General features: G+C 40.1%; 1 protein-coding gene across 1 annotated transcript; it reads right to left on the bottom strand.

The window, feature by feature from the left end:
• Nucleotides 1–80: 80 nt before the first annotated feature.
• Nucleotides 81–24,514, bottom strand: tmprss15 (transmembrane serine protease 15). The gene is made up of 39 exons (XM_057360969.1): nt 24,277–24,514; nt 23,635–23,791; nt 23,488–23,554; nt 22,752–22,848; nt 21,444–22,573; nt 21,157–21,290; nt 20,469–20,536; nt 20,095–20,246; nt 19,941–19,982; nt 19,027–19,143; nt 18,812–18,920; nt 18,558–18,667; nt 18,334–18,471; nt 18,078–18,230; nt 16,858–16,963; nt 16,571–16,718; nt 16,343–16,484; nt 16,019–16,108; nt 15,782–15,907; nt 13,987–14,103; nt 13,772–13,880; nt 13,518–13,627; nt 13,294–13,431; nt 13,038–13,190; nt 11,818–11,923; nt 11,531–11,678; nt 11,303–11,444; nt 10,979–11,068; nt 10,742–10,867; nt 5,335–5,475; nt 3,167–3,277; nt 2,955–3,087; nt 2,785–2,880; nt 2,638–2,687; nt 2,366–2,555; nt 2,110–2,291; nt 1,014–1,109; nt 642–781; nt 81–520 (listed from the first exon to the last, which is right to left on the bottom strand). The coding sequence occupies exons 5-39, from the start codon at nt 21,562–21,564 to the stop codon at nt 338–340; spliced, it is 4,317 nt and encodes a 1,438-aa protein (XP_057216952.1). The 5' UTR covers nt 21,565–22,573; nt 22,752–22,848; nt 23,488–23,554; nt 23,635–23,791; nt 24,277–24,514; the 3' UTR covers nt 81–337.
• Between the last annotated feature and the right edge of the window lie 369 nt (nt 24,515–24,883).

The following is a 24,883-nucleotide window of genomic DNA, read 5'->3' as shown; positions in this document are numbered from 1 at the left end:
ACTTTTTTTAGACGTTTTAAATAAAACGTATAAATAAATATTGGCATGTATAAAAACAATTATTTATTTCACAAATCGTCATTTTATTAACGTGGAATATTACAAGATATTCAAGATATTACATCTAAAATGAATGCATCTGATTTTTTTTTAATTAGATGAATACCGGTTACATAAAAATACACATTAATATTTGCGTTCTCATAAGCAACTCTATAAAGTGCACAGATCACAGCAAACACCAAGTCAGGTAGTAGGGAGAGCATGACCCTTGAGGCCTGGCATGTCCAGAAGCACATAGGAAACAATTTATTTAAGATGGAACTTTATTTTATATTTAATGACCGTTCCATTCTGAGAAGAGACGTCGTGTCTCTGCAATCCAGTCAACATAAGGATTGACGTACGCATATGCACCAGGACTCTGCGGTTGTCCGCAGCCTCTTCCAAAAGATGCCACCCCCACAAGAGTGGCCCAATGGTTGTCCTCCTCACACATTAGTGGACCTCCAGAATCCCCCTGTCATTTATAATAAATCATATTCAATCAAAATATTGTGAAATGTCTAAACAGTTATGTATTCACAAAAGCATCTTTGTTTACATGATTAAAAGTTATTCATGGTTTAAAATGTACACACCTGACAGGTGTCCACACCACCTTCAGGATACCCAGCACACACCATCTGATCTGTGATGTTGTACTCAGGCAGCCACCGCTGACACTGTGTGTTGTTTATGAGCGGTACAACAGCCTCCTGTAACACATTAGCTGCTGAACCTGGACATCACAAATAAAAACAAATAAACAGCTCATAAACAACCATACAATTCAAATCTCAGTCTGCATAACATGTAATGCTTCAGAAAAAAGTCAGATAATCATTTAGATAAAAAGAAATTTAAAAATATGGTACATTTAAATCTTAGTTTGTATAATGCCTCAAACCAGTTAAAGTTTAATAAATATTTCAATAAAACGAGAGAATGTAAAAGAGATGTGCTCATCTTACTGCCTTCAAATAGTTTTCCCCAACCAGCGATGAAACACTTTGTGCCTTCTTTAAATAATGTTCCATGTTCTGGTATGCAGATGGGTTGAACGTAATCTGAAACATAATAATTCACTTTTATAATTTATGTTCAAGTTTAAGTCTAAATCTCTGCTGTCTTTATTAAACCTTGTATCTCCATATTTTGTGATTTTTATTTTCTGCCATAAATCAATACTATTAGACACCCTTTATGTTTGTCAGTGGGTTTTGCAAATATCTAACCAATTATTAAAATTCTATTAAAAGTGCTTGTCAAGTTTAACAACCTAATATTTAATCATTTTAAAAGTACAGTGTTTTTTCCATTTCCTGAAAAATACTGATTTTGGACATCCAAGGCTTCAGAAGGACAGCAGCGAAAAGAAATTAATATGCAAATCCTATTATGAAAAATGTATAGACCGTTTCATGGGAAGCGCGGCGCGCGCCTGACCCCCAGTTAACTTCCGGTTTGTGTTTGGCTAGTGTCTAATAATGTAACCATTTATAAATTATTTAATTTATGTTAATATTAATTTGTATTATTATTATTTTATTGTATAATAATTATATTAAATAAACGATTTGTCGAATTTTGTTGTATGTTCATTTTATTAAATAAACAATTTGTTGAATGGGTCCTGTAGTTTGGTCGCATTTAAAGAAATCGTATGGGACATTGACACCTAGCGGTTGAGCTTGGTATCGCAGGCTGAATTCAAAATATTGGAGAGACAAGTTTAGCCAAGTAACGGTTCTTCTCTGCTACCGCCACTCTATTGTTCGTGAATGTGTACCGGAAGTTCAAATGGGGTTACAAAAGTGCGCATGCGCACTAACGTTTGTTTATATTGTTAAGATGAAACCGTCTATAGGTCTTATTTCACGCAAAGAAAACATCACCATTTAAAATATCTTAAATGATCCTAAAAAAGACTTTATTTTTTCAAAATATAATTTCTTTTTTATTTTAATTTTGCTTTAAAATGTTGGAATAAAGTCAAAAACAGCCGTAATATAAAAATGTCACTTAAAAGAAAAATACAAGTGAATTGTTGCCTGTGAGTAGGCCTACCTGAGAAGTTGGCAGGCGTCTGCAAATGCATTAGCGCGATGTCAGAATCCTTTGTCCTCCTGTTATAATGTTGGTTCATAAAAATCTTATCGATTGTACGGTATTGTCTGTCAGGCTCATCCGTACCTAACTGAGTGTGAAGACCCAAAACAGCTACCCAGTTTGACAGATGAACGTTCTTTCTACAACATCAAAACATTCTCAGTTAGTCTCACTTGTCATTGTTATAACAATAAAACCGCTGAGCAGCACTCACCCATAAACACAATGTGCGGCTGTAACCAACCATTCGCTGTCAATCAATGAGGCTCCACAAACGTGACCCCCCTGCCAATGCAGAGACACTATCCACGGCCACGCCCCTTTCTGAGCAGCCTGACCTCCCACCACCCTTCCTGCATTCTTGTCAGTGTCGCTTTTTGAGGGCACTTTAAGGACGCCACATGCTAAAACAAACAGAAAGCCTTGTTTTGTGATGTTTTTATGTCTTATGTCGAATCTAATGTAAGTCGCAGATTTAAAACTTACGGAAATTGTTGCAGTATAGTGAAACAATATTCTCGCTGACACATTTCTCACTGTGGAAAAACACAGAAGGATTTGATTTTATAGGAGTTGAAAAAATCAGCAAACAATTTATGAAGTGTAGACCAAAAATGTTGTACTGTAGTTCACCTCGGTTTCAGTTCCAATGTGCCATTAGCATTCAGACCAACCGTAGTAAAGGGAGCATCTCCATCCTTAATCTTTAATAATGTATGATATCCCCACCTGTAATAACAACAAACCGTAATTCTGTAATAACAACAACTTCTGACATGATCCACTATTTCATCATGAAGTACCTGTAGCCCAAGTAGCGACAAAAGAACCCCGACAGTCCTCTAGTCCAGTTCTGAGAGCAGACCGTGTAAAGATGATCCTGGACTTGCATTCTGAGTCGACTATCATCGGTTACATTATCTGTTATTAGATGCACTGAAATATAAAAGAGTCTGTGAACAACTTTTCAATTGCAGAAGACGTCTTTGTTTTGTTATCGAACCCAATAACTTACCACAGTCTGCTTCATCAGAGCCGTCAGGACAATGTGTAACACCATCACACACGCTGGCAGCAGACACACACTCGCCCGTGCCACACAGAAACTGGCCAGTCGGACACGGCTCTGCATGTAGACGAGAGTTTTTGCACACCTTTAGACTAAAGGGACAGTTAAAGGCACAGTTCACTCAAAAATAAAAATTCTGTCATCATTTACTCACCCTCGAGATGTTCCAAATATTTATACATGTCTTTGTTCTGATGAACACAGAGAAAGATATTTGGAAGAATGCTTGTAACCAAACAGTTTGGTTTGGTTTGGTTTATTTCTTATAAAGCACATTTCTGCTGCCACACGGGCAGCCCAAAGTGCTGTACAATACATCCGATAATCATACACACAAAAAAAAAAAATGGACAGAGCCAAACATAACAATAGAAAAAGGAAACACAAAACACAAAGCTTCAATCGTCTAAACACATACAGAAATACATTAAGACAAAACAGATGTTACAGCTCTCCTAAGCCTGTTTAGAGTGCCGCAATACTTTGCCGGAGCCTACTTAATCAGGATCCAACGACATATTAAGGAAATGCTTAGTCAATGCAGATTTGAAAGCAGAGAGAGATGGGACAGATCCTATGGCTAACGGAAGGTTGTTCCATAAGCGAGGCCCTGCTATTGAAAAGGCCCTGTCCCCCTTCCTTTTTAATCTGGACGGAGGAACCTGGAGCAATAATTTATCGGCCGATCGTAGATTTCTTCCCGGTTTATAGAGTGTAATCAAGTCTGACAAATACACTGGTGCAAGGCCATTAAGAGTTTTAAAAATCATAACTAATACCTTAATATCAATCCTATGGATCACCGGTAACCATTTTAACTTAGTTAAAATAGGGGTTATTCTATCGCTCCTCTTCCCTCCAGTCAATAATCTGGTAGCTGCATTTTGCACGAGCTGCAGCCTATGTACCGCTGAGTGAGGCAGTCCTGAGTACAAAGAATTACAATAGTCCAGCCTGGTTGAGACAAAAGCATGGATGATCTTCTCCAAATTACTCATGGATAGCATAGGTTTCATTTTAGCTATGACCCGAATAAAGTAGAAGCATGTTTTCACCACTGAATTAACCTGTTTCACACAGTTCATCTCTGAGTCAAAAACAACACCCAAGTTTTTAGCATGGGGATGGATGTTTTGAGACAAGGACCCTAGATGACTATGGATAAGTGGATTGGAACTTAAAGGTCCGAATACAATGACTTCGGTTTTAGACTCGTTCAAGTGGAGAAAGTTCTTCGCCATCTATGCTTTTATTTCAGTGAGGCACTGGACCAATGTAGAACAGGATTTATCCACTAGGTTTATAGGGGCATACAGTTGCGTGTCGTCGGCGTAGCAGTGATAGGTAATCCCAAATTTTCTAAAAATAGACCCCAAGGGTAACATATATAAGGAGTATAGGACTGGACTAAGAATTGACCCTTGAGGTAATCCACAGAATACAGGGGCTGCAGGAGAAGAATGATTACCAATGGTGACTGAAATCGACCTATTAGACAAACAGGAGGAAAACCAACACAAGGCGGTGCCATTGATCCTTCATGCTGTAGGCGATCTAAAAGAATCTTATGATGGATTGTATCAAAAGCAGCTGTTAAATCTAATAAGATTAAGATAGGGGAATTCCCTGAATCTAACATCAGCAGGAGGTCGTTGGACACTTTAAGAGCTGTTTCAGTACTATGCCGAGCTCTGAACCCTGACTGAAACCTGTCACCAACAGCATGATCTGAGAGAAATGCAGATAACTGATGAAGTACGACCTTTTCCAGTACTTTCGACAGGAAAGGCAATGAGGCAATAGGACAAAAATTCCCAATATCTTGTTCTTGGCCACCATTGACAATCATAGTAGGAAAAATGACAATGGAAGTGCCCCAGAACTGTTTGCTTTCCTACAGAACAAAGAAATCTACAAATACATTTTTCCATGGGTAGTCAAGGGTGGCCAAGAACTGGTTACAAGCATTCTTCCAAATATCTTACTCTGTGTTCATCAGAACGAAGAAATGTATACAAATTTGGAACAACTTGAGGGCGAGTAAATGATGATCCCTTTAAGTCCCCATGGTGTGACTATTCTGTGTGGCAGCTTATGAAAAGAGTAAAACATACCCGGTCGACCGAGATGAAAGCCGGTGCTGAAGTTGGCTAGAAATCCTCTCTCACTCCCCGATGCGTCAGTGAAAAACAGGACGGTCATCTGGGAGGTTTTGGAGAAGAGATCCGGGAAGGATCGATCCCCGGTAAGGACAGCTGTGAAAATAAAGACACACACTTCTCTTAATACTTTCTGTTGTTTTGTGTTTGAACATTGTGGAAAAGAAAAAAAACATCCACCAAAAATACACTGAAATGAGGCACATTAAGGACCGTCATGGCATATTTCTAAATGCTGTTGGTCTCTAAACTGTGACAGAAAATTAAAAGGAGCATGTTTCATTTATTTCCAATACTACAATAGAATCAAGTATTTTCAGTTAATAACAACTTCGGTTTCAGGAGACTTATGTTAGAATCTTTAAATGTGAATGTGACAGGTGAATTGTTCTGTTTACATCCTGTTAAGAAAACAGTAGCGTTAATGCTTTAGGCCCGATTCACATTTCGTGTCTAAAACAGAGCGGAAAACACGAGCCGTGCCACTTTCTCTCTTCAAATGACCCGCTGTGCGCACGCGGCACTCCGAAAAGTTGAACTATATCCACCTCGATGCGGCGCCGATGCTGCTAGGAAAATGTGCGAGCGCGTCGCCCCCTATTTGCGCGTGCCTGCCGCAATTTAAAATCTACATTTAAAATAGCGAATATGCACACGGAAAAGACGCAAAATGTAAATCGGGCCTAAAGGTACTATGCAAATGTATTTTCAATAGCAAATCCTATGGAAATAATCTATATTTTACGACTTGAAACAATCAGCTCCTTCTCATAAACATCTGGCTCTTTATGCTTAATATATTGCTGCTGTGCTTCTGAAACCTTGTCTCTCCATAATTTGTTATTTTTATTTTTTGCCATAAATCATAATTATTAGTCACCCTTTATGTTTGTCACTGGATTTTGCCAATATCTAACCACTAAAAAGTATTAAAAAGTGCTTGTCAGCTTTGACAACACAGTATTTCATCATTTAAAAAGTACACCCTGTTGAAAAAACAGCATATGCTGGGTAAGGTATGTTTTGATGCTGGTTTGACCATCTTAAACCAGCTAAGGACCAGTTTATGACCATCTTAAACCAGCAATATGACGAGTTTAAACCAGCATATGACCATTTTAAACCAGCACATGACCAGCTTAAACCGGCACATGACCAGCTTAAACCAGCACATGATGAGTTTAAACCAGCATATGACCAGTTTAAACCAGCACATGACCAGTTTAAACCAGCACATGACCAGTTTAAACCAGCACATGACCATTTTAAACCAGCACATGACCATTTTAAACCAGCACATGACCAGCTTAAACCAGCACATGACCAGTTTAAACCAGCACATGACCATTTTAAACCAGCACATGACCATTTTAAACCAGCACATGACCAGTTTAAACCAGCACATGACCAGTTTAAACCAGCACACGACCAGCTTAAACCAGCACACGACCATCTTAAACCAGCATACGACCAGTTTAAACCAGCATATGACCAGTTTAAACCAGCACATGACCAGCTTAAACCAGCACATGACCAGTTTAAACCAGCACATGACCATTTTAAACCAGCACATGACCACTTTAAACCAGCACATGACCAGTTTAAACCAGCATATGACCATTTTAAACCAGCACATGACCATTTTAAACCAGCACATGACCATTTTAAACCAGCACATGACCAGNCTTAAACCAGACATGACAGCTCTTAAACCAAGCACATGATCAGTTTAAACCAGAAATGACCATCTTAAACCAGCACATGATCAGCTTAAACCAGCACATGACCAGTTTAAACCAGCCTATGACCAGCTTAAAGCAATGAGAAGTTTAAAGCCAGAAAGCCATCTTAAACCAGCACATGACGTTAAACCAGCACATGACTACTTTAAACCAGCATATGACCACTTAAAACCAGCCATATGACCATGTTTAAACCAGCACATGACCATTTTATACCAGCACATGACCATTTAAAAGCAGCCACAAACCACATGACCAGTTTAAACAGCACATGACCATCTTAAACCAGCATGATTGTCACGGTCCCACTGTTTATGTCCCACCGTTTGTTTATGAAATTCTAGTCGTGTGGTGATCGGCGAGTCTTAGGTTATGTGTGGAGAGAAACATATTGTTGTCCGTTTGACAATAATATACGTTCTCTCCAGTGTCTTGTCATTGGCCCCATTCCTCTCGTTTCCTTGTCATCTTCCCCTGAGTGTTTAATTACCCACACCTGCCCCGTGTCATTATCCCTTGTTTGTCTTACCTATATATCCCTCATGTTTCTTTGTCCTGTGTTCGGTCATTGTGATTGGTGTGTTTGCTATATGGTTTCATGTCGTGCTTACCGTCTTCTCATGTTTGTGTTCCTGTTGTGGATTCCCCTGTCTCAGTCAAGTAAGTGTTCAGTTTAGTTTATGTCTAGTGTTGTTTATCTCAGTTTAGTGTTAGTTTAGTCTACGTCCTGTTATTATCCTGTTGTGTTATTATACCCCATCGTGGGTCTTTTTTTTGTTTTTACTTTCTGTTAAATAAAGTATTTTGTTAACCCCTTCATCCCCGCTGCCTGCAATTGGGTTCTTCCCGGTTTCATGACAGAATGACCGAACCAGTCGAACCCAGCAGGAGGCTCCCAAGGACGGCAAGGCGTCGTCTCCCCGATCTGGCCTGGCTCACTTGCTACTGGGGTTCCGCCAGGGGAGTTATGGGGACCGGGAGTTCGCCAGAGCATTCTCGGCGGTGGCAGAGGCGACCGGGTTCAGTGATGCGGAGTTGAAGACAATCTTCAACTGCTGCCTCACCCGGCGCCTCACACCGTCGGAGAAGAGGCTGCTGGCTCCTCTCGGGTTTGCGGATATGGTCAGGTACGTGGCCAACCGGGATGATCCCGGGAGTGGAGTTCCATTTGGAACTTCCGCTCCACGGTCGAGCGTCCCGGGGGGTCTCGTCCTGGCTGCCGCTGCCCGGGGGGACTCAGTACCCTCTGGCTGGAGCTCCACGGTTCCCGGTTCTCCTGGTGGCGACGCGTGGCGAGTGGGGAAGGAAGGACTCGGGGATGACGTCTGGGGGTTCCCCCAACGCTGAATTACCTCCGGTCCCCACGGGTCAGCCAAATATGGCTGCAGACCCGGTGGTGCGGAAAAGGAGGAAGGAGCGTTACGGGGGAACATGCTGTCCAGTGCAGCCGGCTACCACTCCGGTGCAGCCGGCGTCCAGTCCGGTGCAACCGGAGATCCGGCCGGTGTTCAGTCCGGTGGTCCAGCCGGCGTCCAGTCCGATGGTGCTGCCGATGTCCTATCCGGCGTCCAGTCCGGTGGTCCAGCTGGCGTCCAGTCCGGTGATCCAGCAGGCGTCCAGTCCGGTGATCCAGCCGGCGTCCAGTCCGGTGATCCAGCCGGCATCCAGTCCGGTGGTCCAGCCGGCGTCCAGTCCGGTGGTCCAGCCGGCGTCCAGTCCGGTGCAGCCGGCGTCCAGTCGAGTGGTCCAGCCGTCGTCCAGTCCGGTGGTCCAGCCAGCGTCCAGTCTGGTGCAGCCGGTGTCCAGTCCTGTGTCCAGTCTTGTGTCCAGTCTTGTGTCCAGTCTTGTGTCCAGGCCTGTGTCCAGTCTTGTGTCCAGTCATGTGTCCAGGCCTGTGTCCAGTCTTGTGTCCAGCCCTGTGTCCAGTCCGGTGCAGCCGGCGTCCAGTCCGGTGATCCAGCCGGCGTCAAGCCATGTCCAGCCGGCCTTCCAGCCGGCGTCAAGCCATGTCCAGCCGGCCTTCCAGCCGGCGTCAAGCCATGTCCAGCCGGCCTTCCAGCCGGCGTCAAGCCCTGTCCAGCCGGCCCCTGGGAAACTGCCAGGGCCAAAGACTGTCCCCTCCAGGACTCCCCCTAAATCCCCCAGGACTCCGCGCCCTCAGGCGCAGCCGGGGACTGGGACTTTTCCCCACCCCTATGGACGGCCCCCTATGGGCCCTTGTTTGGTCCCTCCCCCCTCCCATGTTTGTTATTTTTGATGTCCCACCCAAGTCCTGTTGTTGTCTTGTCATGTTTGCCCTTGATTTTGTTTTCTTTGTTTTGCCTTGTCCTGTCTGTCTCCCAGTCTGTCATGTCTTGTTTTTCAACCCCTTGGTGAACACCTGGGGGTGTTCATTAAGGGGGGGCTCTGTCACGGTCCCACCGTCTTGTTTATGAAATTCTAGTCGTGTGGTGGGATCGGGGCGGAGTCCTTAGGTTATGTGTGGAGAGAAACATATTATTGTCCGTTTGACAATATACGTTCTCTCCAGTGTCTTGTCATCGGCCCCATTCCTCTCGTTTCCTTGTCATCTTCCCCTGAGTGTTTAATTACCCACACCTGCCCTGTGTCTTATCCTATATATTCCCTCATGTTTCTTTGTCCTGTGTTCGGTCATTGTGTTTGGTGTGTTTGCTATATGGTTTCATGTCGTGCTTACCGTCTTCTCATGTTTGTGTTCCTGTTGTGGATTCCCCTGTCTCAGTCAAGTAAGTGTTCAGTTTAGTTTATGTCTAGTGTTGTTTATCTCAGTTTAGTGTTAGTTTAGTCTACGTCTGTTATTATCCTGTTGTGTTATTATACCCATCGTGGTCTTTGTTTTGTGTTTATTTTCTGTTAAATAAGTATTTTGTTAACCCCTTCATCCCCGCTGCCTGCAATTGGGTTCTTACCCACGTTTCATGACATATGACCAGTTTAACCAGCATATGACATTTAGCACATGACAGCTTAAACACACAGACCAGTTAAACCGCACATGACCAGTTTAAACCAGCACAAGACCACTTTAAACCAGCACTGACCACTTTACAGACATGACAATTAAATCAGCATGACCATTTAACAGCAGCAGTTTAAACAGATATACATCTTAAACAGCCATGACATTTTAACCAGCACATGACCATTTTAAACCAGCACATGACATTTTAACAGCCATGCACTTAAACCAGCACATGACCAACTTAAACCAGCATATGACCATTTTAAACCAGCACATGACCAGCTTAAACCAGCACATGACCAGTTTAAACCAGCACATGACCAGCTTAAACCAGCACATGACCAGCTTAAACCAGCATATGACCATTTTAAACCAGCACATGACCAGCTTAAACCAGCACATGACCAGTTTAAACCAGCACATAACCAGGTCAAACCAGCACAAACCAGGAAACCAGCATCAAAATACCACACCAGCATTTGCTGTTTTTTTCAACAGGGAGCGTTTTTTCCATTTCCTGAAATAACGTGAATTTGGACATACAAGGTTTTACAAGGACAGCGACAATATTCATAACTTATATTTGTATACTCAGATTTCTCATTTCTATTCTTGTTCACGCTCCAAACAGACTCACCTAATAATTCTGAATTGGGCTCTATACCATCCCGAACTTCTAAAATGTCATAAGAAGCCTCCAAAGCAACGTCTTGAAAATGCAGCTGGATATTCTGTCCTTCCTTAGCATGCAAAGTCCACATACCTTATAAAAGATACTCAAGCTATTATCAGGGTGTTTGTGTTTATATAATAGATTATTCCATAATGATTCTACATGATTAATTTTAAGACACTGTGTGTGTTTAGTACTTACACGAAGCTTTCGATCCATAGCCAAGTGGATAATTTGGAGAACTGAATGTTGAGTTTGACTCATAGAGGTCAAACGGACCCCCACAGTCAGCTATTATACCAGAAAAACAACAGTACATCAGAGTATTTAACTGTGCATAATAATAAATAATTTAATGATAAAACCAGTCTGAAAAATGGACCTTTATACAACAGTTGTGATGTCATACAGGTTATTGTTTAACAGAATAAAAATGTAAAGAAGTAGTTTGATGTTTGTGAAATCTGTGAGGATCAATTATTGTTGATTAAATACAGTGTGTTAGTAAATCAGATCCTCTGTTACCTGGCATGGGAGGAGGAGTGATGGGCGGGGGGACCAGGGTGGGCTCAGGAGGCCCCTCCCCACAGGAACCAGGCACAATGCTGATGTCATCGAGAGCGATATCATTCAGGACGCCCGCCCTTTTCTGTGCTTCAAACACAACCTGGGAAACAAACAACATCAATCCTTGAATTTGTACAATTATGTGATTTATTTGTTTAATATCTGCAGATGTAGATTTGTACAGACCACAACATTTGCTGTGCTGTTCAGTGTGGCTTGGCCGTAGTTCCAGTTGTCACCATAGTTCCCTTCCTTCTGAAAGAGGACAGTGACAGTAGATCCTTCCTCCGTCGTGACTATCAGACGCCAAACTTCATCTCCAAACATATGATACCTTAAAGAGCACACAGACCACCATCAGATTTGAATCACGCTTACAGAATCATAATGCAAACAAAGGAAGGAACTAAAAAGAATGACACAAAGGTGTCAGCGAAGAAAATTCACAAAAAGTGAAACATCAAAAAACTAACCAGAATCTCAGACACATAGATTCATTCACAGGAGACAGTGGAAGACTATAGAGACGAAATTTCTTTTCCAAACTTCCTGCACTTCTAGGGGTCACTATGTAGGACCCTAAATAGAGAAAAACATCTGTGTCAGGTGTAATGTTTTAATACATGTATGTTAAAAAAAATAACAATAATAAAGTCCCCATGAACTAGAAATGTAAGTTTTTTGCTTTTGAATATGTTAACTTTATGGATATCTATGAACTAGTGTGCTCCAAAATATTGACAAAGTCGCATTTAGAAAATATAAACATTTAAAGGTCCTGTGTATGAAATGTAGCGGCATCTAGTGGTGAGGTTGCGAATTGCAACCAACGGCTCACTCCACCCCGCCCATTCGAAGCACTACAGCGGAGATGTCTTCACGTTTTCACTTCTTTGCCGAAGGAGATAACGAATTTATGAAACGCGTTCTGTAGAGCGGTTTGTCCCTTTAGGGCTACTGTAGAAACAAAATCGTGAATTGCATGTAAGGGAACCCGCGGCGTATGTAGATAGAAATAGCTCATTCTAAGATAATAAAAACAAAACGCTTCATTATGTAAGGTCTTTATACACCTCTGAACACATAGGCTGCGTCCGAAATCGCATACTGTGACACTACGTACTGAATTTACATAAGTACCTACCTATCAGCCGTTAAAACAGTACGTTCTATATAGTTTGAGTGGGTGTAGTATGAATACATTTCGGACATACTGCGTCCGCCATGTTTTATGGTCATGTGACCTGTATGCTCTTTGACCTATGACGTATTAACAACAACCTACACGTGAGCGTTGATAAAAACATAATTTAGTCAGGAGAAATTTATTGGCACTTACATTAAAAACGGACGTCTGCATTAAAGTTTTCTCGTTATATTTATTTGATTTACTTTTGAAATTTGACCGTTGCTCAGCTCCCGTGGCATCATGGGATAGATAAGTGTCCATCCGATCCACACTCACGAATCTCGGCGGAAATAGTAGACCATCCGGGTATTTCTCGCCTACTGTTTTTTTGCATACTGAGGTTTCGGACATACTATTCATGACTCATTTTCGCCTACTATACAGTATGGAAGTAGACGATTTCGGACGCAGCCATAGTTATGTATATTATATTGCATTTCTGTCAATAGATCCTCCAAAAAATTACACGCTGGACCTTCAAACAGTTGTATTATTGAAGGGCACCTGATCGGTTGGCCAGCGTGTGATCAAAACTCGGGCCGGTGCCAAGTGGAGGAATAGAGCCTCGGCCTCTCAACCAGTCTCCATGATCATGTTTAAGTTCCTGCCTCCAGAAACAGAAATCTTCTTCAAACGAACAGTTTATCTTGTCTTCATCTGCCAAAGATTAGAAACTCAGTATGTTAATAGTTCTTGACGTTTAGTATTAACATTTAATGGTGACTTGATATGTACAGGTTCTGCTGAAAGCGATACCCACTCGAGAGATGACTGATGTTCTCTTCTGTGTAACTAGCATTGAAGCCCTGAAAGTTGTTAATGAAGTCTGTGTGAAATTCAACCGTGGCATCATGAGATAAAAGCCAGATGTTTCCAGGAGCCATTCCCGAGAGAGAATCTGAGAAAGAGTCTACTGTCAATACACTCGATTTCAAACAACTTTTTAAAGATTTACAGCCAATGAACTTAATATCGTTTACCCACATGTTAAATTTTTCGTCAGTCCCGTTCCCTCATACAGGTCCAGAACATCAATGTCTTCCTCCGTATGAAAAGTATGGAAGGTTATTTTGATGGCTAGGCCGTCGTTCACACTGTGGGTGGAATGAAAGCTTTAGTGAAACATTACATTTCACACTATATGTTTGTTACTTACAGTACCTTACATTAACTTTTTTACATTCATTTTTTAAATGTATTTTGTGGGTTATTATGGTATGAATGAAGCGTTGCAGTACCGTATGACCCAACGACACGTCATGTCACTGTCGTATTCCTGCGGAAAGTTTTTAGAGCGGAAGGATCCAGTCGGATCGAGCAGAAGAAACTGTCCATCGCACACAGTCGCTATAGGGCAGAAAACACATCTAACATTCATATACACTTTCAGGCAACTGACATCGTCTTTCTTTTTTATATCTATATTGGGTTACATATGTGGCTAAATACATACCACAGACACTTTGATGCTCATCTGAGCTGTCAGGACAGTCGTTTATTCCATCACAGAACTGATTTGTAGATATACATGTACCATCCACACATGCTTTCTGTTGATCTGGACACTTCACTGCAGTGACGGACAAAACATACATAACAAACATTATAACATTACAGGTCCCTCCCCCCTCCCATGTTTGTTATTTTTGATGTCCCACCCAAGTCCTGTTGTTGTCTTGTCATGTTTGCCCTTGATTTTGTTTTCTTTGTTTTGCCTTGTCCTGTCTGTCTCCCAGTCTGTCATGTCTTGTTTTTCAACCCCTTGGTGAACACCTGGGGGTGTTCATTAAGGGGGGGCTCTGTCACGGTCCCACCGTCTTGTTTATGAAATTCTAGTCGTGTGGTGGGATCGGGGCGGAGTCCTTAGGTTATGTGTGGAGAGAAACATATTATTGTCCGTTTGACAATATACGTTCTCTCCAGTGTCTTGTCATCGGCCCCATTCCTCTCGTTTCCTTGTCATCTTCCCCTGAGTGTTTAATTACCCACACCTGCCCGGTGTCATTATCCCTTGTTTGTCTTACCTATATATTCCCTCATGTTTCTTTGTCCTGTGTTCGGTCATTGTGTTTGGTGTGTTTGCTATATGGTTTCATGTCGTGCTTACCGTCTTCTCATGTTTGTGTTCCTGTTGTGGATTCCCCTGTCTCAGTCAAGTAAGTGTTCAGTTTAGTTTATGTCTAGTGTTGTTTATCTCAGTTTAGTGTTAGTTTAGTCTACGTCCTGTTATTATCCTGTTGTGTTATTATACCCCATCGTGGGTCTTTGTTTTGTGTTTATTTTCTGTTAAATAAAGTATTTTGTTAACCCCTTCATCCCCGCTGCCTGCAATTGGGTTCTTACCCACGTTTCATGACAATATGACCAGTTTAAACCAGCATATGACCATTTTAAACCAGCACATGACCAGCTTAAACCAGCACATGACCAGTTTAAACCAGCACATGACCAGTTTAAACCAGCACATGACCACTTTAAACCAGCACATGACCACTTTAAACCAGCACATGACCAGATTAAATCAGCATATGACCATCTTAAACCAGCATATGACCAGTTTAAACCAGCATATGACCATCTTAAACCAGCACATGACCATTTTAAACCAGCACATGACCATTTTAAACCAGCACATGACCATTTTAAACCAGCACATGACCATTTTAAACCAGCACATGACCATCTTAAACCAGCACATGACGAGTTTAAACCAGAAAATGACCATCTTAAACCAGCACATGATCAGCTTAAACCAGCACATGACCAGTTTAAACCAGCATATGACCATCTTAAACCAGCATATGACCAATTTAAACCAGCACATGACCAACTTAAACCAGCACATGACCAACTTAAACCAGCATATGACCATTTTAAACCAGCACATGACCAGCTTAAACCAGCACATGACCAGTTTAAACCAGCACATGACCAGCTTAAACCAGCACATGACCAGCTTAAACCAGCATATGACCATTTTAAACCAGCACATGACCAGCTTAAACCAGCACATGACCAGTTTAAACCAGCACATAACCAGGTCAAACCAGCACAAACCAGGAAACCAGCATCAAAATACCACACCAGCATTTGCTGTTTTTTTCAACAGGGAGCGTTTTTTCCATTTCCTGAAATAACGTGAATTTGGACATACAAGGTTTTACAAGGACAGCGACAATATTCATAACTTATATTTGTATACTCAGATTTCTCATTTCTATTCTTGTTCACGCTCCAAACAGACTCACCTAATAATTCTGAATTGGGCTCTATACCATCCCGAACTTCTAAAATGTCATAAGAAGCCTCCAAAGCAACGTCTTGAAAATGCAGCTGGATATTCTGTCCTTCCTTAGCATGCAAAGTCCACATACCTTATAAAAGATACTCAAGCTATTATCAGGGTGTTTGTGTTTATATAATAGATTATTCCATAATGATTCTACATGATTAATTTTAAGACACTGTGTGTGTTTAGTACTTACACGAAGCTTTCGATCCATAGCCAAGTGGATAATTTGGAGAACTGAATGTTGAGTTTGACTCATAGAGGTCAAACGGACCCCCACAGTCAGCTATTATACCAGAAAAACAACAGTACATCAGAGTATTTAACTGTGCATAATAATAAATAATTTAATGATAAAACCAGTCTGAAAAATGGACCTTTATACAACAGTTGTGATGTCATACAGGTTATTGTTTAACAGAATAAAAATGTAAAGAAGTAGTTTGATGTTTGTGAAATCTGTGAGGATCAATTATTGTTGATTAAATACAGTGTGTTAGTAAATCAGATCCTCTGTTACCTGGCATGGGAGGAGGAGTGATGGGCGGGGGGACCAGGGTGGGCTCAGGAGGCCCCTCCCCACAGGAACCAGGCACAATGCTGATGTCATCGAGAGCGATATCATTCAGGACGCCCGCCCTTTTCTGTGCTTCAAACACAACCTGGGAAACAAACAACATCAATCCTTGAATTTGTACAATTATGTGATTTATTTGTTTAATATCTGCAGATGTAGATTTGTACAGACCACAACATTTGCTGTGCTGTTCAGTGTGGCTTGGCCGTAGTTCCAGTTGTCACCATAGTTCCCTTCCTTCTGAAAGAGGACAGTGACAGTAGATCCTTCCTCCGTCGTGACTATCAGACGCCAAACTTCATCTCCAAACATATGATACCTTAAAGAGCACACAGACCACCATCAGATTTGAATCACGCTTACAGAATCATAATGCAAACAAAGGAAGGAACTAAAAAGAATGACACAAAGGTGTCAGCGAAGAAAATTCACAAAAAGTGAAACATCAAAAAACTAACCAGAATCTCAGACACATAGATTCATTCACAGGAGACAGTGGAAGACTATAGAGACGAAATTTCTTTTCCAAACTTCCTGCACTTCTAGGGGTCACTATGTAGGACCCTAAATAGAGAAAAACATCTGTGTCAGGTGTAATGTTTTAATACATGTATGTTAAAAAAAATAACAATAATAAAGTCCCCATGAACTAGAAATGTAAGTTTTTTGCTTTTGAATATGTTAACTTTATGGATATCTATGAACTAGTGTGCTCCAAAATATTGACAAAGTCGCATTTAGAAAATATAAACATTTAAAGGTCCTGTGTATGAAATGTAGCGGCATCTAGTGGTGAGGTTGCGAATTGCAACCAACGGCTCACTCCACCCCGCCCATTCGAAGCACTACAGCGGAGATGTCTTCACGTTTTCACTTCTTTGCCGAAGGAGATAACGAATTTATGAAACGCGTTCTGTAGAGCGGTTTGTCCCTTTAGGGCTACTGTAGAAACAAAATCGTGAATTGCATGTAAGGGAACCCGCGGCGTATGTAGATAGAAATAGCTCATTCTAAGATAATAAAAACAAAACGCTTCATTATGTAAGGTCTTTATACACCTCTGAACACATAGGCTGCGTCCGAAATCGCATACTGTGACACTACGTACTGAATTTACATAAGTACCTACCTATCAGCCGTTAAAACAGTACGTTCTATATAGTTTGAGTGGGTGTAGTATGAATACATTTCGGACATACTGCGTCCGCCATGTTTTATGGTCATGTGACCTGTATGCTCTTTGACCTATGACGTATTAACAACAACCTACACGTGAGCGTTGATAAAAACATAATTTAGTCAGGAGAAATTTATTGGCACTTACATTAAAAACGGACGTCTGCATTAAAGTTTTCTCGTTATATTTATTTGATTTACTTTTGAAATTTGACCGTTGCTCAGCTCCCGTGGCATCATGGGATAGATAAGTGTCCATCCGATCCACACTCACGAATCTCGGCGGAAATAGTAGACCATCCGGGTATTTCTCGCCTACTGTTTTTTTGCATACTGAGGTTTCGGACATACTATTCATGACTCATTTTCGCCTACTATACAGTATGGAAGTAGACGATTTCGGACGCAGCCATAGTTATGTATATTATATTGCATTTCTGTCAATAGATCCTCCAAAAAATTACACGCTGGACCTTCAAACAGTTGTATTATTGAAGGGCACCTGATCGGTTGGCCAGCGTGTGATCAAAACTCGGGCCGGTGCCAAGTGGAGGAATAGAGCCTCGGCCTCTCAACCAGTCTCCATGATCATGTTTAAGTTCCTGCCTCCAGAAACAGAAATCTTCTTCAAACGAACAGTTTATCTTGTCTTCATCTGCCAAAGATTAGAAACTCAGTATGTTAATAGTTCTTGACGTTTAGTATTAACATTTAATGGTGACTTGATATGTACAGGTTCTGCTGAAAGCGATACCCACTCGAGAGATGACTGATGTTCTCTTCTGTGTAACTAGCATTGAAGCCCTGAAAGTTGTTAATGAAGTCTGTGTGAAATTCAACCGTGGCATCATGAGATAAAAGCCAGATGTTTCCAGGAGCCATTCCCGAGAGAGAATCTGAGAAAGAGTCTACTGTCAATACACTCGATTTCAAACAACTTTTTAAAGATTTACAGCCAATGAACTTAATATCGTTTACCCACATGTTAAATTTTTCGTCAGTCCCGTTCCCTCATACAGGTCCAGAACATCAATGTCTTCCTCCGTATGAAAAGTATGGAAGGTTATTTTGATGGCTAGGCCGTCGTTCACACTGTGGGTGGAATGAAAGCTTTAGTGAAACATTACATTTCACACTATATGTTTGTTACTTACAGTACCTTACATTAACTTTTTTACATTCATTTTTTAAATGTATTTTGTGGGTTATTATGGTATGAATGAAGCGTTGCAGTACCGTATGACCCAACGACACGTCATGTCACTGTCGTATTCCTGCGGAAAGTTTTTAGAGCGGAAGGATCCAGTCGGATCGAGCAGAAGAAACTGTCCATCGCACACAGTCGCTATAGGGCAGAAAACACATCTAACATTCATATACACTTTCAGGCAACTGACATCGTCTTTCTTTTTTATATCTATATTGGGTTACATATGTGGCTAAATACATACCACAGACACTTTGATGCTCATCTGAGCTGTCAGGACAGTCGTTTATTCCATCACAGAACTGATTTGTAGATATACATGTACCATCCACACATGCTTTCTGTTGATCTGGACACTTCACTGCAGTGACGGACAAAACATACATAACAAACATTATAACATTACAGGAAAACATTATAGTCATCATTATAATGATAAAGATGCTGTTTCATTCAAAAATATATGTATATACACCACCATTGAAAAGGCTGGGTCATCAGTGTTGCCATGTTTCATGTATTTAAGCTGTTTTTTGGAATTGTTTAGCTTATGCTCATAAACGCCAGAGTTTATTAAGACGGTTTGTGATATTTCTCCTTTTTCAGTATAAAGCTTTTCCATTTCTTTCAGTTTATTATGAGCTTGATTTTGTTCGCTGATTTTTAAGTCTGTTGCCATCACACACTACACGATTTTTAAAGGAGTAAATCACTTCAAAAACCAAACAGATCTCATCCCCCATTGACTCCCGTAGTATTTATTTTCCCTACTATGGCAGTAAATGGGGGATGAGATCTGTTTTGTTACTGACATTCTTCCAAATGTCTTCCTTTGTGTTTAGCAGAACAAAGAAATGTATACAGGTTTGGAACAACCCGAGGGTGACTTAATGATGACAGAATTTTCATTTTTGTCATAATAGCTTTTACTCATTCTTTATTAATATATGTGATATTTTAGAATAATAGAAAACTGATCAAAACTATGAAATTATGTTATTATGTTGTGACTAAAAAATAAAATAAAATAAAAAATGGCATTTTATCAAGCAGCCTTTTAAGGTATTAACCTTTTTTTTCTAAATGGATTCTCATTATATTAAGTGAGTCCATACATTGTAACAATAGTCAACATCACAACAACATAAAACATCTTACCTGGTTTAGTTGTAGATGGCCTCTGTGTTGTACTTTCTTTATCTGAGGACACATAACAGAATTATGTAAACTCTGGATCAAATAGTTTTGTAAAAACTCTTTGGCAACATGAAAGTCTTCAGACAAAACTGTACAGATAAGAAACGTGCAGTGCCTGAGATCTGTACACTGCTGCTGTCAATCACAAGTCCTTCATTAGATCCAGTGTCACCCTGTTTTAAACCATCTATCAACCCTTCTAGTGCCGTGTTAGAATCCAGAACAGCACGGAAGAGGACGTCAAAGTGCACAACAACACTGCCCTCGCTGAAAAGAATGTTATGTTATGTTAACATCATTTATATGTACTAATAATGAAACGACAAAGAAAAAATGATCTTAATTAAATTGTATGTTGTTCTTAAAACAATATAATTAAACTAGGAGGGAAAAACTCGCATAGCAGTTTTTTATTTTAACAAATTGCCAAAAAAAATTTTTTTCTTGTTTTAAGAATAACCCATACAAAGTTTGGTTAGACAGTCTTACCTGAATTCATTAATCTTGCAGCTTTGAAACTGCTCTTTAAGGGAACTACGACTGTAGGCTTCATTTATCTACAAGCAAGCAACAAAACACGTCTTCTTTATCATACTGAAACACTGACTGCATCATAAAAGTCTGAGTTTAACTGTTGGAAATTGCATTGTAATAGACGAACTACGTTTACTTTTTAACTAAACTTCCCAAATCAAAACTTCCAAAAATGTAACAATGTATAAAATATATACCAAATATAGATAATATATATGAAATGGTAAGTTACTGCAAAGTAACAGCGGGTTTTCAAACGTTATGATGTGAGGGACCCCCAAATATGATGAATCTTTTGTTTGGACCCCCTTCCTGACATTTTCATTTCATCTTTGCAAAGACTACTCCACAAAGCCCAGTGACTAGTGAGAAAAACTCACACTATAAAGATGAAAAATTAACAATTCTGGCAATGCATAGCAAGCAAGAAGAGATTAACACTTAATATGAACACTTCTAAATGAAACGGTTATAATATTCGGTCTTTTTTTTTCTCCGAGATTTTCTGCGGACCCCCTAGAATTTTCTGAAGGCCTCCTGGACCCCGATTTGAAAACCCGTAGTATGATGCAGTATAAAAAGTGTCAATACATCAAACATTCATTCGGAAAATCCCAAATAACTACATGAATGGCAAACGTACCTGCTGCTCAGTATCATAAGCCAAGGCTTTAAACTGCACACTGCTTCTGTTGAGGAGATCCGCTGTGAAAACGACTCCACTTGTGATAACAAGTCGCCCAGTAAACTCTGAACCTGATTCATCCTGTCCTGAAGCTAAATGGAAACCAAATCTTAGCTCACCACATGCATACAGTATTAGTACATTATAAAGCCGTATTTGACTTTCTCATGGTGAGATTACCCAAAAAATAAAATACCAAAGAACATCTAGTAATTATATACTAAAAGTAAAAAAGTATTTCATACCATTTTTGTCCAGCGCAAGCCAAGAGACGGCAATAAGACTCACACACACCACAAACAGAACAACCACCAGCAGCAAAAGCAGCACCTCCACGGATGACAGACGACTACCTCTCCTAGACATATTTACACCAACAACTTTCCCTCAAGACTTTAAGTTTAAATCGCAACAGGTTTTTGTAATTGTAATGGGACAGTATCTGGAGGAGGTTTCTCGTTTGTCTCTTGTCTTCCCCGTGTCTCTCTTATATAACCTGGTAATAATTTTTTATTGAGTACTTTTATCAGCATTTCCATTAGGCGGAAACCAAGCCGGTAGGCAAGACTGTAGATAAACAAGACCATAAAGTGAACTCAAAACAGAGATGTGACTTCTTAGCACTTAATCCTATTCTATCAAATCTATTTATTTCAGATTTTGACAAATCGCTTCTAATCAGGTGGTGAAATCTCACTTTTGATAATAGCGTGTATTATAACATCTGCTGTGTTTTTATACAACACCTCTAAACTCAGATGACTGCCCTACCCACAACACGGTATGAGAGAGCGACCTTTTGATATGACTGTTCAAATGACTGAACTGTCATCCTATATACAACACGTCATTTTATTCCCTCGTAAAACTGTCATTACATAGAAACAAAACAGATCAATCATTCATTTTGCTATTGACGTTTTCATTACCGCACCTGATTTAGCAACAAGAGATGCAAAGTCCCACCGAACATTCATGTAAAACAAGATTCATCAGCAAGCAGTCAGATAAATACATCTGTTCTTACACGTACAAAGAGACCATGACATGCCTTTAGAGAAATTTATTATTAAAGAAGATATTACAGACATTACATTCTGTTTCAGGAGTATAATATTTGTGTATTTGTACAGTGCTTGTAACAGTTGTTCATTGTACATAATCTAAGACAGCAAAATAATAATTTACATCACCACATTTTTACAGTTTTCTGTGTTTATGTTTGTTACTCATTAAACTCACATTTGCACAACCCGCATTGGTATTAGATGACCTAAAGAACCAGGACTGTTCATCCTGGTTGGATGTCCAGGGGGGTATCCAGACTCCATCCACTGCTGGAGGGGTGGACTGTACCACACAGCCGCTGGCACAACTGAAAGGCACATATCATAGGATCTGTTGAGCGGCTAAGACATAGAGAATGAAAAAGATTGGCTACTTATTTTACATTGCCTTCGAAGATGTTGTTTGTTAGAAAATTAAACAATGAAAATATGAAATATCACACTGAAAAGTGCTAACTTGAAGCCATTCAGAAATGTTCGGGTTACCATGTCACTCCAGCCGTGTGGTGTTTTACAATGGTTCTCAACACCTAGACTGTTATTTACATCCGAAGCCATATCGTCCCTGTGCACGGCACCCTTGCTGTATAGAAAACATACAGAGAGAATAGAAATAATACATGTCGTTTATTTCGTTAATAGATAATACATGATAAGTAATATTAGAATATAAAATACAATTAAAATCAATCATTTTGTTAGGACAGTGGTTCTCAAACATTTTTGATGAAAGGCCCCCTTTGTGTAGATACATCACTTTGCCCCCCAAATAAAGACTTACAATCTAAAATGTTATTTAAACCAAAAACATATTCAGTTATACAATGCTGGAACATCAATTCTTCTTATTTTTGTGATGTTTGATTGCATAAGATGTATGATAAATGTCTATATTTCATAAAATGCCACAAAATCTGTGGTCCGGCCCCCCTGGATCCATCTTGGGGTCACCAGTTTGAGAACCACTGTGTTACGAAGTTATCTTCTTTTGTGCTTCGCAGAAAAAAAAAGTCACACAGGTTTGAAACGACAAGAGGGTGAGTAAATGATGACAGAATTTTCATTTTTGGGGTGAACTATTCCTTTAATATACCCTGAGCTAACATAGGTGTTATGTTAAAAAGTGAGTATAGTAGGGGACGGCGTTAACAATAAACTTACACAACTGTACTTACACAAGTGCATGTCACTTCAGTGTAATAATATTTATAATGTGACACACCTGTTTGCTATCACTCCACTGTCCATGCCTGTAGTACACCAAATGTCATTTTCCTGATAATGTCTTCCTAAAATCAGTGCAATAAAAACATTCTGTTGTTGAGTGCTCAAGATAACACATTTAAAACTGATCTTTCGAGTTACCCACCATATTTACACTGTAACTTGATCGGCTGTCCATAGATCCAGATCCCATCCAGAAGTTCAACAGCATAGGGAACCGCCTCGGCATGTTTATAGTAAACCACTCCATATGGCATCTGATGCCCATTTCTGAATATATGCACCTTTTCTACTGGCCCGGCCTGGTGAGGGAATCAAATTATTACGTAGTAGCAAAATCATTTGTTTACGAAATAATTCAATATTAGCTAAACGTTATTATAGGCGACTTCATGCGGCTCTGCGCAGAACCATCAGCGTGTGGTGTCAAATTATCGCGAGAGCGATATGAACGCACCATAGATGTGTAAAATAGCGTTCGAATCTCGCGATACTTTGATGCCCTGTGCTTATCAGTCTGCACAAGTCGAACACTCCTAATGAAACAGTCCTCTTAAAAACCTACAACAAACGTGTGGACAAAAATATGTTCGATTCAGACGAATAACTTAATCTTTCTAATAAACTTGGGTTTTATAAAGAAATATACATTTAACTATGAATATGTATGCCTCCAATGATCAAAAAGAAAACCGATATAATAATTATATCAATAAAAAGTTTTTCAACAATTTTACTAGTGAATCATTGTAAGTTTGAACAGATAACGACTGAGATATCAGCTCACCTGCAGAAACAACTCAAACAGGATTTCCTCCGTCACACAGCTGTGTATGTTTCCTACGAAGATGCTCTTTTCCAGATCGCTCACGCTCATTATTTGTTATCATTTAGGATTTCGAAATGAAAGACCTAAAAATGATTCATATATATATATTTCTTATTTTGACGGTCGGTCGCACTCCAATGCCTCTTTTGAAAGGATGGTTTAGTATGTCGTGATTATACAAAATTGCGACAGTGCAGTGGCGCATACCCATCCAGGAGATGGCGCCAGAGGGAGGCGTTTAAATTCTCACTCATTCAGCTCCGTCAGCCGCAATAAAGTATTCTGGACACACTTAAATATGTATGAAGGTATTTCATAGAGAACGGCAGTAGAAAACAAGCATTCATATTTCCACTAAAAGTTAAGTGAGAACTGATAAAAGTCTCAGCATCATTTGATAAAAGGCACCTTAAGTTTTTCCCTTAAGTATGACACTTAAGGGGTGATTTTCCTTTACCAAAGACAATAGGAGAATAACTTAAGTAAAACTTAAGGTATACTTAAGGACACACTTAAGGGAAAATTACACTTAAGGTGCTTTATGCAACCGGGCCCAGGTTTTTTA

This window comes from Triplophysa rosa, linkage group LG19 (assembly GCF_024868665.1).
Source record: "Triplophysa rosa linkage group LG19, Trosa_1v2, whole genome shotgun sequence".
Taxonomy (NCBI): Eukaryota; Metazoa; Chordata; class Actinopteri; order Cypriniformes; family Nemacheilidae; genus Triplophysa; species Triplophysa rosa.
Note: the sequence above shows the minus strand (reverse complement) of the source record. Positions and strands in the feature narration are given on the sequence as shown.